This window comes from Diplotaxodon limnothrissa, linkage group LG12 (genome assembly GCF_057381915.1).
Source record: "Diplotaxodon limnothrissa isolate DT_005_m linkage group LG12, D_limnothrissa_male_GT1.1, whole genome shotgun sequence".
Lineage (NCBI taxonomy): Eukaryota > Metazoa > Chordata > Actinopteri > Cichliformes > Cichlidae > Diplotaxodon > Diplotaxodon limnothrissa.
The window spans coordinates 7,352,615-7,367,404 of NC_140607.1; the positions used below are offsets into that span (position 1 = coordinate 7,352,615).

The 14,790-nt window shown below is 42.2% G+C and overlaps 2 protein-coding genes across 2 annotated transcripts; both read right to left on the bottom strand.

The window, feature by feature from the left end:
• Positions 1-171: 171 nt before the first annotated feature.
• On the bottom strand, positions 172-9,482 carry pptc7a (protein phosphatase targeting COQ7 a). The gene is made up of 6 exons (XM_085367077.1): positions 8,910-9,482; positions 7,506-7,685; positions 4,320-4,518; positions 2,626-2,749; positions 2,417-2,546; positions 172-2,304 (listed from the first exon to the last, which is right to left on the bottom strand). Exons 1-6 carry the CDS (start codon positions 9,109-9,111, stop codon positions 2,246-2,248), a joined length of 894 nt encoding a protein of 297 aa, XP_085223203.1. The 5' UTR covers positions 9,112-9,482; the 3' UTR covers positions 172-2,245.
• A 297-nt stretch (positions 9,483-9,779) lies between these two features.
• On the bottom strand, positions 9,780-14,528 carry LOC146620804 (serine/threonine-protein phosphatase PP1-gamma catalytic subunit A). Its single transcript, XM_085367076.1, has 7 exons — positions 14,119-14,528; positions 13,584-13,715; positions 13,221-13,451; positions 12,943-13,047; positions 12,479-12,702; positions 10,790-10,924; positions 9,780-10,676 (listed from the first exon to the last, which is right to left on the bottom strand). The coding sequence occupies exons 1-7, from the start codon at positions 14,171-14,173 to the stop codon at positions 10,587-10,589; spliced, it is 972 nt and encodes a 323-aa protein (XP_085223202.1). The 5' UTR covers positions 14,174-14,528; the 3' UTR covers positions 9,780-10,586.
• Between the last annotated feature and the right edge of the window lie 262 nt (positions 14,529-14,790).

Here is a 14,790-nt window from a genome sequence, read left to right on the forward strand (position 1 = left end):
TGCCACACCCATCTGATGGTAACTGGCATGCATTGTGTCTGAGGAATGTGGTAGCACAAACAAAATATACAAAGTGTTCCCAGACTGTAGAGCAGTGAGCCAAATGTCCATGTTCATGTGAACAAAACGCAGCTGCAGTGTTCAATACACATCAGAGCCATGAAATACAGCAGGTTAATAAATATTATAGTCTTTATTTAAACATTGTACACATGTGAAAATGTTTTTGTTTCTCCCACATAGACATGTTCTGGTTTAAACAGAAAGATGAGGCGGATGAGAAGGAGTCATCCAGGGAGGTGTGAAACAGGAAGCAGGGACCATGGAGCTTACAGTGGTAGTGCCAAATGACTGGGAGAAGTGCTTTATCATTTTTGTTAAGGCTGCTTGGATTGTCCTCAGTGCTGTAACACTTACCGGTAGAAAAAAAATAAATCACATTTTGCCAACTAACACTGTTCACCGCCCTGAATCTGTTCTCATTTCAACATGACACCTGACAGGGTGTCACATTAAGGAAACGATCCTTTCGATTAGTGCAGATTGTAAACTGTGATCTAAAGATCCATGGGAAGGATTTTCTAAGTGTGGGATGGCTTTAGTACTATTCCTGATTGAGTGCAGAGAGGAAGCAGATTTCAGGAGAAAGGGGGAGGGGGGATAAAAAACAACAACAACAAAACACTGGGGTTAAAATGATGGTGTAAAGACAGCAGAGCATGATGGGAAAGCTCGTTTTTCCAACTCTTATGGCTACTTAACAGTTTAATGCTTTGTGCTCAGTGCTGGCACATTTTTAGGGGGAAGGTTGAAGACTTATTTGCCAGTATCAATGACACATGATACAAGGCACATTGTAATATTACACAAAAATGTGGATTTTACCGTGAAACCTTCCTGTAGTGACGCAAAGAAACATACTGACCATTTTTCACATGAAACCTGCAGTGACATGACTTAAGAATGCGCCACTGAAGCTCTACAAGCAGGGGGAGAGGAGGGAGGGAGAGAGACAGGAAAAGCAAATGGTGACTGTGAACAAGAGTTTCTGTAAGCTACTTGACGCGGCGAACAATCCCCACGGAACAAAGAGGTTACAAAAATACATTTGGTCACCTGACCAATTTCCGCTGCGTTGAACTTTTTCAGATATGCTCCTTAAGCTTTGTGCGTTTAAGGCTGCGAGACCAATTCAGACCAGCGGATATGGAGAAGTCTCTAGCCTACACATCCATTTCATTGACACCGATTGCACATTACTCAATAGACACACACTGAGGAGCTCATGTGCATTCATCACCCATTCATACACACATCACACATAATCACAATCAAGACTTCAGCAGCAGCTGTGAGATTAAAGGGAGGACATCAGTTTGACACTATCATTTATACTATACATATATTTATCTTGAGAGGCTTTTGAGCTACAAAATACTCTTAAGTTACAAAATATGTGCAATACTTGAACTGGTATGGAAAAGGCAGCTGCCACTCTTTATGAAATCTTGTTGGATTATCCTGCCACAAGAAACAAACCATCTGTGTAAACCCATGTCACATCACACTTGTTTTGTTTCTGTTTTTGCAAACATTTAATGTAACATCCCAGAACAGCATACCATTCATATCAAACATATGCTCCCTGCCCTTTCGTACAAGTTTCCAGTCCCTTTCATAAAGGCTTCCTAAGTACCACTGTATTATTAAGTGCTTGCACAAGACGGACCCATTTATTGAGCCTTAATGCTGCCATTTCTCATGCGCTTCCCTTCTTGAGGACTGTTTAGTTCTGTTCGGCAGGCCAGTACGTGGCCACATTCACATGCTAACACACACTCTTGGGCTATGTCAGCATCAGTCTTCTCTGAATTGCAGCTTCTTTCCTGCGGCAACTATCAGAAGAGGCTGACTTATCCTCATCAGCATGCCCAATGATCCCAGCCAATGGGATTATCTGGTGAGCATTGGAACACTGCAGCCCGGCCAACAGGGTGTCTGGCCTTTAGTTGGATTTATCTGGCCACTGTCTGATGTAGAAAACGACAGAGAAAAGGGCATGTTGAAGGATTTCTTTTGTTTGTTTTTAAATGTGTGGGGTTGGCCAAGTGGGGGAGACGGTGGGTGGATGAGGCAGAGTAGATCCTTTAGGTGTGGGGGAAGCAGACATTAGCTGTACATCCTGGCCAGCAGGAATCAAAGCAGTCCATCACCTGCAGTGGCAGATGGATACTCCGTGCAGACTCTAGTCAGTGTACTCAGCCACTATGGAGAGCAGTACTGTGATGTCATCTGGTTTTCCTCCTGCATGGACAGGAAACAGCAGCCAGTTAGGTTTGTTGCTTGAAAAACATGTTTGTAACCGTTCAAATTACAAAAAAAATACTCATCTTTTTTGTAATACTTGGACACTTACCTCTTACATTCAGTCCATTGTCACAGGCAAACTGTGCGAAAGGTGACATGTAGTTGGGGTCATAGGCCAACACATGGGCCTGCTCTGCGATGCTGCGGGCCGTCTGCTGAATGCTCTCATAGTTTGTGTTCTGACGAACCAAACAAAGCAGGCATTAGGCGTTTATCGTGCCCTTTTCTGATTCTACGGCAGACATGTTTGTCACTCACTTTGAGTTTCTTCAGCTCTTGCAGTATCATGTAGTCTGGCATGTTGTCAAAGAGCCCATCAGTGGCAGTGAGGATGATGTCGCCCAGTTGTACGTCAAAGGAGGTGCTGTCTGCAGCGTCAGGGCTGAGGGACAGACACAGGTGAGTTTCAGGTAAGAGACAGGTGCAGTAATTTTTGTCATTAAACATACCGACTGAGCTTAGCAACAGAAACTTGGTTGCTAATGGATAATGAAAAGTTCAGGTAATCATCACATGAGGTTTTTTTTGTTTTGTTTGTTTTCTTGGAAAGGACAGTTGGGTCCAAGAAAAGGTGCTGCCATTATGAAGGTGCTTCAAATACACAGAGGCAGGAACCAAGTTAGTTTGCCAGTGTCGGGTTCAGTTCCTGGAAGATGTCCTTACCCCCTAAATCCAGTCAAGAATGTGATTCATTACAAACTGTCTGGACTGCATCACGACACAGTGAGCCAAAGCTCCCAGGAACAGCCTGTCCTGTGCTCTAATTTTTTAATGTATTTTTTTATGAAGCCAAAACTACAGTCACATGGGGGAAAAAAAGCTGCTGTAGCGGCTGTTCTCGCAGCTAGTTAGCACTATGATGGCACAGCCACACTTACCAGAGCTGTTCCTCATTCTTTGTTATCTGTGCACACTGGGTGATTCATCATTAACATATTCATAAGCCAAAGACATTTGTGACACTTGATAATTACACAGCCAGTATAGTTATGAAGATAATCATTGGGCAAGAAGGCAAAAATCTGTGGGCTTATAGCTATGAAGCAATGCATCGAGAACATGATGTTTCCCTTGTATATTATTACTAATACAAAGACAGGCAATGAAAATGAATGTACAAACGGACTTGTGGCAAATAAAGAGCTGTGTGGCATTATCATAGAGAGTGCAAAGTGCTTAGCTGTATGTTTAAACATCTTTATCCAAACTTTTTAGTGCACTCTCAGGAATGCTGTAACTAGTTGTTAGCTTTGACCCTTGCACTCTTTTCTGTTAGTTGCTACATTAGTGACTGAAAGCTTAATCTGCTGATGCACTAGGACTAAATCCTTCAACCAAATGAAATGCTCGAATGTAAAAGGATTTCTCAAATCTATGGGCTGTCTGAAACAGAAGCAAGGTCAGCATTTAAGAAAAGTAAATACATATCTATAGTAACAAGTAAGTGCACTTGCAATCTTTTGTTTTTATTTATTTTTTTAAGAGTAAATTGCTTAATTTAAGAGGAGTCTGCTGGTGCAGGATTGGCTGTGGACTTGTGGATTTGCCCCATCAGCCCACACAGACTTTGACCTGAGGTAAGAGGGAAAGCTTGGCACACATCCAGGGCCTGTCCTGCATTCTAACATCTACTGTGCTGCTGCTTGGCACGCCACAGCAACGAGACACAGCAGCACGTGGCCTCAGACACAGTGGTACACTGCAGCTCGCTGCAGCGCAGTTGCTATAGACGCTCAGCCTTGCAGCAGGCCAGGTGCGCAGGCGCTACTGAATGTTGTTTCAGCAAGCAGTCTGCCTTGTTATAAGTACAGTATCATGTATCACATCTGCTGTAAAGAACACGTGAATGAGCAATGAAGTGTGCTGATGACACCCGTCCGTGTCACCGGCAGACTCGCTCAAATGAGTGTGGGAGAGCAGATGCACCAGGTGTTGCTCGTTAAGTGTTTCACCTGTCACTGAGGACGGCCCCCTCAGCCCCTGGGGGAGCAATGGACAGCTGGAAGGGGGTGTTGAAGTAGTGCTGCTGCTCATCTGAGCGGTGAACCACCTCCCCTCCCCGGACCACCAGGAAGCCAGAGTCTCCCAGGTTGGCCGTGTGCAGCCGATGACTCTGCCGGTCCAAAATCACAATGCAGGCCGTGCTGCTTCCTAAAAATAAAAATAAAACAAAAAACCCACACGTCACTTTTTATTTTCAATGCAAAAAAAAGAAAATGTTTAAGATTAAATAAACAAATAAAAATGGGTAAATGCAACACTATAGCACATTAACCATCTCTGCACCCAAATACGTGTTCAGCTCCCAAAAGAAGAAAGATGCACAGATGCAACATTTAAAGCTGGAAACAGCCAAAAATCTTTCAGCTTCCAACAACAGCGGAGCTGTCCTCACTGGTGCTGCAGACAAGACAGGACAACTAACTTATGAGTCTGTACTCAGAAGTTAGCAGGAAGCCAGTTAGTCGTCATGTAAAGATGCCTGACTTATTTTTATAAAAACACAAATGTATAGCACGACTTTACTCGTAAACACAGAACCACAATACCAGCAAGATGTATGGAGGTAGAAGGAAGACTAAATAGATTTTAGGACTAGGAAAACAATGATCACAGCACTCAGCATTCTGAAAATACACATCAACATCAGCCGCTGCAGAGGCTATATGTGGAAACGGGGTCAACAGATCTTCGCTTCATCAAGCGGCTAACTGATAAAAAAAAAACATTCTCAAGGCACATTTTAAAAAACAGGAGACAACACACCCAGTTAAGCTGAAAACAGTGTGAAAGGTCACACAGATTTAGATCAAGCGGCACAGTGCTTCGGTGTCTGCATGTCTGTTAGTTTACCAGACGTAAGGTTTGTTCGTGTGTCCATCTGATTTCTGATTAGAATAAACTGACCGAACATTTGCATTTGCATCGTTTTGCCCTTTTCAGAGGAGGCCGAGTTGTAGGACAAGTACTGTGGTTGCTAATAACAATAACAATTAACAACGCCTGAGTTCTTTTCCAGTATGGCGTGAAAGTGTGACAATAAGCCAGCATGCACAGCACTGGCCCACTGGAACTGAAAAAGGTTTGCGCTGGAAACCATTTATTGATTATTTTTAATACCTGTGCTTCTACTATTGTCACATGTAAATAAATCATCTATAACAGCAGGAAGGACAGTCATTAGGGAGTACAGACTTTAATACATACATTTCTTTAAAAAACAAAAAAGCAACACTTTCTCTTACTTTCCTTTTAGTTTTACACAACTTCCAAGTGAAACTGGGAGAAAGACAAATGAGGTCAACTTAAAAGCACAAACTTAACAATGAGAAAAGATTTTTTTTAAATTTGTCCTTCTGTGATGAAAGGAGGAAACACGAGCTAGTGGAAGAGGCGGACAGCGTGTGATCACACCCTGCTGGTGAGTCATCTGGCCCACCAAAATATGCTCTTTGGGGGGGATCAACCTTCAAAACCCCCTCACGCACTCTGACTCACTCCCTTTCGTGTCTCCAGCAGTACAAATTACTCACGCTACCGGCCTCAAGAACATTCCTTCTGCCATAAAAAAGCAACACAATACAGCGTTGTTTCCCCTGGTGCACATGTGATAACGGAATGGAAAAGTACTGACACGCGCCGAGACAGATCTGTTCCAAACACATTTGTTCACTGATGTTACGTGTTTGTACACGTTCTGTCGTCGGGAAGCGGCGCAGAGCAGGAAAGGGACCGGTGGAAGTGAAGTGCATGGAGCAGGTTGGACCTAGTGACGTCCCTTGGACTTTCGAATGTGAGCTGGCTGTTCTATTACTCATGATGCAAAAATCTCTAGCCAGCTACCATTAAACAAAACAGATGTAAACACAGCCCAGCCCAAGAAAGCTGAACTCCATGGAAAGCCTCCTGTTTATTGCCTCTACACAGCAATGCTTTAAATCTACTGCCCTACACAGTGCAAGTATGTACCAGAGATGGAGCATAAAGATTTGTCCACAGCAGCTGTCTGCAAAGACTTGTTGTTGTTTCTTGACAATTTTCAGTAAACCCACAACGCTGTGTTCAAAATTTGTACAAATTTTAATGATTGAAAACAAAAAAAGCTTTGGTGGCCTTTATCGTCAAATGGGCACCTTAAGTTGTAGACGCGACTCAGATTTGAAGTCAGCAGATGTTCAGTGTTTTGACCTCTTCGACTACCAGCTCTCAAGGTAAATATTTCTCGTCTATGTGGCACCCTCACTTTGGTTGACCCATTTCCAGAAATGGCCTCAAGATATGAAATGATCTGATGAAGTTAATGAATTATGGACTATTTCCTATTAAGCCATGGCCTTTGAGGCTTTTAATAATGGCCACCATTATTTCAGAGCAATCTTTTCCTCTAACAGCAGAATTAGGTTTGGACCTCAATCCCAGACTGTTATAAACCAAATCGGATTTTTATAGTCAATTTTCAAAAAGTACATGTCACTTGATTCAATTTCACACTTTTAAAATTTGCTTTAGAAAAATAAAAATAAAATCCTGCCAACCAGGCCTTTAAGATCCAAGAGATATTTTTTTGTAAAGCACAAGAATTTGTGGATGTTTTTCATCACCCAGAGAACATTTTGTACCAGTTTGTATTATGTCACTTGTTGTCTGTTTCTTCTGTGAAGTAATGACGTCTATTGCAAACCAAATCAATATGTACAATTGCACCACCCTAATACTTAAGATGCGAGTCTTTCAAAGACTCGATGTGGGAGCAGTGGTCTTTTTCACCATTTTGAACTGTTAATCATAGATCACCAGTTGGGCCTGCTGAAGGTTATTTTTAGAGAGCGTCTGCACATTGTTTCTAGCTGCAGTTCAGTGTCAGATTTCAAGGCAATCAGACTTACAGTGCAGGAGATGTGGCTTTTCTTATATTGAATTTGTTGTGCTGTAATCACCTTGATACCATCTAGCCGCCTGGGATCACATTACTTGGAAAGCATTTGCCCATCATTTCCATCGACTGTGCCAAATTTTATGGTTGTAGCCCATTTAAGCTCATGATTTGACAGATAATAAAAATATATATAAATAAACTGTTACAAGCTGAATATGGTTCTACGCTTTTGGGAAAAACTGTTTACAGTGGCTGCACTCACCCAGTAGTGGCACTTTGTTCTGCAGTAGCTCATAGTAGCTGGTTGTGAGGACTCCCACCGGGTTGCTGGGTACAAAGCGTCCTTCCTTCACTAACCTCTCACATGTCTTCATCAGTGTACCCGAAAACTGTGACGGGTCCACGCCATAGTCTCTCCAACCACCTACACCATCCGCCACACCTAAAAGGAGTTGATTTCATTATGGGAAATAATGATTAATCCCTTATTACATTAAAAAAAAAAATCTTTCCTCATAACCATTAATTGTGTAATATGTACAATGTTTAAAAACAAAACTGAAAGAAATCTGCAAACTGGAACTCCATGTTTCAGTTAAGAACATTGAGGATTAAACTAGCACCAGATATGATTTTTAACATTCCACAAGTAAGCCTGGAGGACAATGCCTTGCAGCTGCATGACGAACAACAACAATCACTCCCAGCAAGATGGAAAAAGACGCAAAAATGACAAAATGTACAAAGCTTTCAAATGTCCCATTACTCAATTCAAGCATTTCTCATACTGATTGGTAGAGTCTCTGCTCATCTAACGACTTCAGAAAGTTGCTTCAAGTAGCTCCACATTACCGTCCCGCTTTATGTTTGTTGTAATTTAACCCACCTTAAAATCTGTCCCCTCAGTTAAATGCATTAAATCCATAAGGGAAACCTTCATTAACCTTTTTACAGAAACATGGCCTGCTTATTTGAGTTTCACTAAGAGCTTTTGTCCCCAAAGGAGAACTTAGCTAGGTGCAAGGTTTTCCTAGGAAGGAAACTCTAGTCTTGTTACTCCCAGGGCGCAGACATCTGCTCCACTGACCATACATGGAGGAGTCTCACCACCCTGTGCCACAGCTAAGAAACAGGCCTCCTCAAGTCAGACACACAGTCCAACTGATGTGCCGAAAAACAACAACTTTGCGAAAATATCACAGTAATCAATAGCAATCATTTAGAAATACCCAGACAGTCGTTAGATATGCATAAAAGCTGCTAAGGTCTTCAATAATAGGTTTACACGGGATCAAGGCTTCCGTGCTTAAGAGTCTTTTTCATCAGCAGGTTTTAAAGTATCGGTTTTGGCTGCTTAAGATATTCTTTATGTCATGAATGAATGCTGCACGCAATATGAACCCACTAAGAGTTCAAGCGTACAAAGAAGATGCAACAAGCACAAAAGTCTGAAAAATACACGCACAAATTTAACACTCAGAAGGCATTGACATTGAGCCTTCTGATCAGTTTCATTCTGAAAAAAACCCCCCAAAAAAACAACAACACGTGCAACCCACGGAGGGGCTGACCCCTGACCTGTCAGTCACGTCTTACTCAGTGTACACGGAGCAATGTCTTATTGTTTGGTTAAGGTTTCATCAGCAAACAGACATGGGATACTCACCCAAAACATCGGCAGATCTGTGTCGGGCAATGAAACACGCGTCGTCCCCATAGCACATCCCTTTCTTCAGGATCCCTCTGCGGAAATCCTTTCCAAAACCGCAGCTCGCTGTCACCAGACTGTAGTCACGGCTGTCTGTCTGAGAAAGTCCGCCGATGACAGCTCTGGCAACCAGTCTACCGTACGACAGCACGGACAACATCACCTACGACACCAGCTCCCACCAAAAAAACCGGCCAAGCTAGCAGTCCTGCTAGCTCAGCGTCGACGCGAGCACACTATTATATTGACTTGCTAGTTTGCTAACGAGGCTGGAGATGTGCGGCTGAGCTACCCAGACAGACAACAGCCGCCACGCACGCCCAGACAATGCCTCCCGCTGATATGACCACAGCCTCCGAGTGCTTTATTCTTCCGCTGTGATAACTAGGAGAAAGTTAAGGAAAAACGTCGCCCGTTCTCCTCCAGAAACCCTGTAAGCGTTGATTCTCGGCGGCCATGGCGCCACTTCTGCCTCGGAGACGCTACATAACACAAAATGTGGACCTACAGCCCTGCGGTCTCAACACACTCTGCTCCACGAACCCGGTCTTGTGACTGCTCTGACGTCAGACATCGTTACGCAACGTACACTTCCTGATATGGAAATGTTATATTCAGTCAGCTTTTACTGTATAAAAAGGCCATAAAACTCCAGTAGTAGGCAGGTTTTACGCGTAGATACACATTTTAAGGACAAAAATACATTTATATGGCCTTTTTCTGAACAATTATAACACATGGAAATAGCTAAGAATATATTACATTTAAATAAATAAATAAGAACGCAAATAAAGACATTAAGACTTTTTATTCATGAATTTGCTACCCTGTACATATACAAGACTGCTCACATCTGGGATTATTTACCATTTCCCTAGATGCAACGTAGTTTGCAGTATGTTCTATCTCCCCCTTGTGGGTATCCCTGGATGGAAACTACCCTTAATTATAAGATGTTCTTGAGCAAGATGGTTAAGTATTTTCGTTTACAACTGCTGTTTTTTAAAAAGCTGTAATTTCTTTGGAATAAATACACTCAGACAGAAAATTTCCCCCTAAAATACACTCAAATGTTTATTAGAAAGATTTAGACATTACAAGAGTGCATCTTTGTTTAATTTAGCACGACTTGTTTAAAAATGTGATGCAGTGTACAGTCAGCGTTCTAAGACACTGACGGTTAAATGAACACAATATAAAGTTTACAGAAGTAAACAGGTGTTTGTGACTTTCTCCATAGTTGTATAGCCATTAATAACATTAATTATTGACAGTGGGGGGGGGGGGGGGGGGGGGGGGGGAAACAATGATAAAGGAATATGACATGAACGAAACTGGAAAAAAATTGTGCACAGCTTCAAACAAGGCATTCCTGTGCATAAGTAGCCATATTGTTACATTTTTCCTGATTGAACAGTCATATGTGGCAAAGACTAGCTGCAAAATGGGAGTGCAAAACACCTGAGGTTTTCATGGTGACATATCAATTTACCCCTGTGGACAAAACAACAAAAATATTTTGCTTTCATCGAAAAGGAGTGAATATCTTTTCAGTATTGGCAGCATGAAGGATAATCAATCCCTCAAATGCAGAAGAACAGAGCAGAACAAAGAAGTCAGAGTCTGGCCACCCCTTCATTTCTTGGCTTGCTTGGTGACCATGCTGCGGGGGGGAGTCACAGGACGGCTGCCGTTGGGCTTCTTCTTCTCAGCTGGTTTCAAAATCTATACCAGGTTGAAAACATTTAATGAATAGCTGTACACCGTCTGTACAAATAGCTTAGATTAGATCACTGCCACGAAAACGCAATGCTTAAAATAAACAAAAGGTACTGTACCTGAAAAGAGCACATGAGAGTCTCATCCACGCTCATCATGGCACCAGCGTTGTCAAACTCCCCACAATAGTTAGGCGCTGAAAACAAAGTGACGAGCTGCCTCTTTGCGAAAAATTCATAGCCATCCTCGACAACCTGCCAGTGAGAAAATACAAATTGGAATGACATGTTTACACATTTTCAAAATACATAAACTAGGAGTAGCCTCAACTAAATCATGCAAGTAGACATGAAGGTGGTCAGATCTAAAGCGCAGTCTAGCAGTCTAACCTAATGGGTTATGGTTCACAGGATCTTTAACTCAATATAAAAACTCAAAACATATTGTCAGGTTTGTAAGTGGAGTCTGAGTGGAGTTTAAAATCAAAACCAGCAGGGTGTAAGTGAAATGAAGACTTGAAGCTTTAACTCAAGCACTCCAACAAATAACAAAAAAGATTCCATTTATTGTTAAAGGCATCTATTATTAGGCCTTACTGGCCTACCACTCCAAAATAACCTTTATGTATCTAATTGGTTTGAGAGGAAACTAGATTTCTGCACCTCCTTAATAGTGGCACTTCTACAAATGCACATGCATGTTCCCTTAGATGGTTTTAAGCCCAGAAATTCTGCAGGAAAAGTTGTTATTCAACACTTTGGCAACACCTGCAGACACTGGAAGGCAACCCATCAAAGACAAACCGATCAAAAACTCTGGCAATAAAACATGTACCTGCAGAACCGGAGTTACCAGCAGTAACTACTTTATTCTGAGCTTGCCGTTACTCTCTTGACAATGTAGGCTGCTCACTTGTGGTAGATAACAATGCAATCAGTCGATGACTAGCCATACTGAATGTTGATAACAGCTTTTGGCCAAAGGCTAACGGTGCAGACTGATTCAATTTTATGTTTGTGGAGCAAATGAAGGGTGTGCTGCATCTGTCTGCGCTTGTCTGGTAGGAGAGGCTTATGACAAAGCACAGAGAGCTGCACAAAGTACCGCGAAACACCAGCCTATCAGTTTTGCAGCACACAGATAAATCTGATTAGACACTATACACTTCACAATTCATCTTGATACGTCTATCAGCAGCTACATCATCAAGTACATTAGTGGCAAAGGTTTACTGGTCACTATTAAAGTCTAGCCTGGCCTCTGGTCAGGAGTTTCAAGTAAAACTTGTGTATTTACGTTCACAATCACTTGTCTTAATTGCAGACTCAACATGCCTCAACAGTGTTTTTCCTTATTAGTTGTCATACTGACCAAACTCTATTTTTACATTAATAAGCTACACATTATATTCTACTACTACAAGCTACTGTCTATTCTGACAAACATCTTTTCCACAAAATTACACAAGACTGCATTGAAAGCTGAGCTCTCTTGTCTTTGCACTGGCATTAAGTGGCAGCATTAAAGTAATTTGTGACTATTCTAACATCAATTTCTCTCCATATTCTTTAAGTCTCTAGATATTTTTTTAAAAGTAAAGCTTTAGTTGAACACGTAACAACCTCTGGAAATGCGCAAATAATTTTACTTTGATGCAAACGCAAGCCAAAACGGTCAAAACCCACTGTCCACTACACACACCACGTGTGCTAGTATATCATGTCCTGTACCAAGTGTATCTTGCCTCTGGCCAGTACACGGCCACCTCCCACAGTGACGTTTCTATTTGTGATGACGGAGGTGATTACCTGATGGGCACGACAGATCAGGTCCAGGTCATGCTTGTGCAGGAACTTGGCTACCACCTCTGAGCCAAAGGTAAATGACACACCCCTGTCGTTCTCCCCCCAGCCCAACACATCCTTGTCTGGATCAGACCAAAGTAAATCGCACAGCAGACCCTGGTCAGGCACGTCAGTGGGACGCATGATGCGTCTGATCTGCTCCATGGACTGAAGGTCAGGGGACAGTCCTAAATGGAACAGTAAAGTAAAAGTACAAATAAACACACTGATACTGAGGTCAGCACCGATTGGAACTGGGTGAGCTCCATGTCAGGTAACAAACTGCAAAAACAGCGTTTCTCAAGGACAAATAATAAACGCTGATATCAAATGTACACTACTTCTAACATCATGCATACAACCAAAACACTTTAGAGTTGATAGTAGGGTTTTGTGCCAAAACATTCATTCTGCGCATTATAACCCACCGCCATGGCAGCAAAAGATCTTCTCATCAACAATGGCGGCAATTGGGAGGCAGTTAAAACAATCTGTGAAGGTCTTCCAGAGTTTGATGTTGTACCTTCTTTTACCTAACACAGTAAGACAAGAAATTATACTTCATTTTTTTCCATTATCTCATACCAACAACTTCCTCCAAACAGTTTAACCAGCAAAAGATAACGCAACAGAGAGTCTGACAGGTACCCTTAATGGACACAAGAGGCCCCAGGTTGGACATTTCTAGTCATTCAACAATACTCACACTCATCATAAAAACCATATATTCTGTTGATTGAAGCACACTCATGGTTTCCCCTCAGCAGGAAGAAGTTTTCTGGGTATTTGATTTTGTAGGCCAGTAGAAGACAGATGGTCTCCAGTGACTGCTTCCCCCTGTCCACGTAGTCCCCCAGAAACAGGTAGTTGCTCTCAGGAGGGAAGCCCCCATACTCAAACAGCCTTAGCAGGTCATAGTATTGCCCATGGATGTCACCTGCAGGGCAAATACCAAGCTGAATTATACACATTGCTATTGAGTCATACACCACTTATCATACGTCAGTACATACTATCAGTCAATTGCTGAGTCAATCTTTCTGGTAAGTAAGTGCATAGCTTTTCTTACCACAAATCTTGAGGGGGGCCTCCAGCTCCAGGAGAATGGGTTGACTGAGGAAGATCTCCCTGGACTTGAGGCATAATCCACGAATCTCGTTCTCCTGCAGCTGAACATTCTTGCCAGGTTTTGCTCCTCTGACTGGAATAAGAAGACAAAAATCAGTAAGAATAACACCTAAACACTATTCCAGATAACCCGGGCATGGCATCTCTGCCCGGACGCCAATTGGGACAAACGGTGAGTGTAGAAGCCATATGCCGTGACGGAATTCGCGGTGTTTGTGTATGAGAACACAGTGTACGTGACATGTCGTTTCACACCCTTCAGACACACCAATATTCTGAGTCAAGAGACACATTACATAAAGGTGGTAGCCGACATTAATTAAAATATTACGTTATCTTGCAAATATTTCTGATTATTGTTACTAGTTATTGCAGCAAGATGAACACGAGCTAAAGCTAGCTATCGACTATTAGCATTTACCATAACATTTAAATAATAAAACAAGTGTTTCGTGGAAATTTTTGTATTTACTTACCTTCTAAAAGCCGCTGGATGATACTATCTATGTTGAGCTTGTCAACATCAGCCATTGCAAGCGTCGGTGTTACGAAAAAATCGCTCCAGTCAAATCTAGGTCTTCGCGTTGACACACTTGTGAAAGCTAGCCCGCTAGCTATCCTAGCATTAGCTTGCTTATGTTAGCTTCGTCTATTTTCCGGCTGAGGGTAGAAGATGTTGCCGCGACCCTGATACCGTTTAGCCACTAGCCGACACTTTTGACAGCCTAATACGCTACTTAAAGATCGCGATTTTAAAAATGCCAACATCAATTGTTTCGTTTTGTTAAAAAAAAAAAGGGACGGGGACTATAAAAATAAGCGTCAACCAACACAAACGGTTGCTAGCGACGGTGTCCCGTTTCTGTTTTTCCTTTGCCGCACCTTGTACTGCTAAGCCAGCGGCTTGTGCTGGTAGCTGCTACACTACTGCCCCCTACTGTGCTGGATGGGGACAGCTTCAGACCTTCTGAAGCCCTTTAATGTTTTTTCTTTGGATATTTGTTGATTTTTCACTCATTTTCAGTCCAGTCCTTGTACCTGACAATTTTCAGAGGGATATTTTTTTAAATTTAAGATAAGATAAGATAAGATAAGATAAGATAACTCTTTATTGTCATTGCACAGTCATACATAGTACAGTAGTACAA

What these genes read in the sequence shown, in the direction of transcription:
- pptc7a (XM_085367077.1), bottom strand. Translation starts at nt 9,111, where the DNA reads ATGTTGTCCGTGCTGTCGTACGGTAGACTGGTTGCCAGAGCTGTCATC. An exon ending in CAGATCTGCCGATGTTTTGG is followed by an intron (nt 7,686 to 8,909) that starts GTGAGTATCCCA and finishes AACTCCTTTTAG; the next exon opens with GTGTGGCGGATGGTGTAGGT. An exon ending in CAATGGACTGAATGTAAGAG is followed by an intron (nt 2,305 to 2,416) that starts GTAAGTGTCCAA and finishes CTGTCCATGCAG; the next exon opens with GAGGAAAACCAGATGACATC.
- LOC146620804 (XM_085367076.1), bottom strand. Translation starts at nt 14,173, where the DNA reads ATGGCTGATGTTGACAAGCTCAACATAGATAGTATCATCCAGCGGCTT. An exon ending in GATCTTTTGCTGCCATGGCG is followed by an intron (nt 12,703 to 12,942) that starts GTGGGTTATAAT and finishes TGTTCCATTTAG; the next exon opens with GACTGTCCCCTGACCTTCAG. An exon ending in CTCTCATGTGCTCTTTTCAG is followed by an intron (nt 10,677 to 10,789) that starts GTACAGTACCTT and finishes AACCTGGTATAG; the next exon opens with ATTTTGAAACCAGCTGAGAA.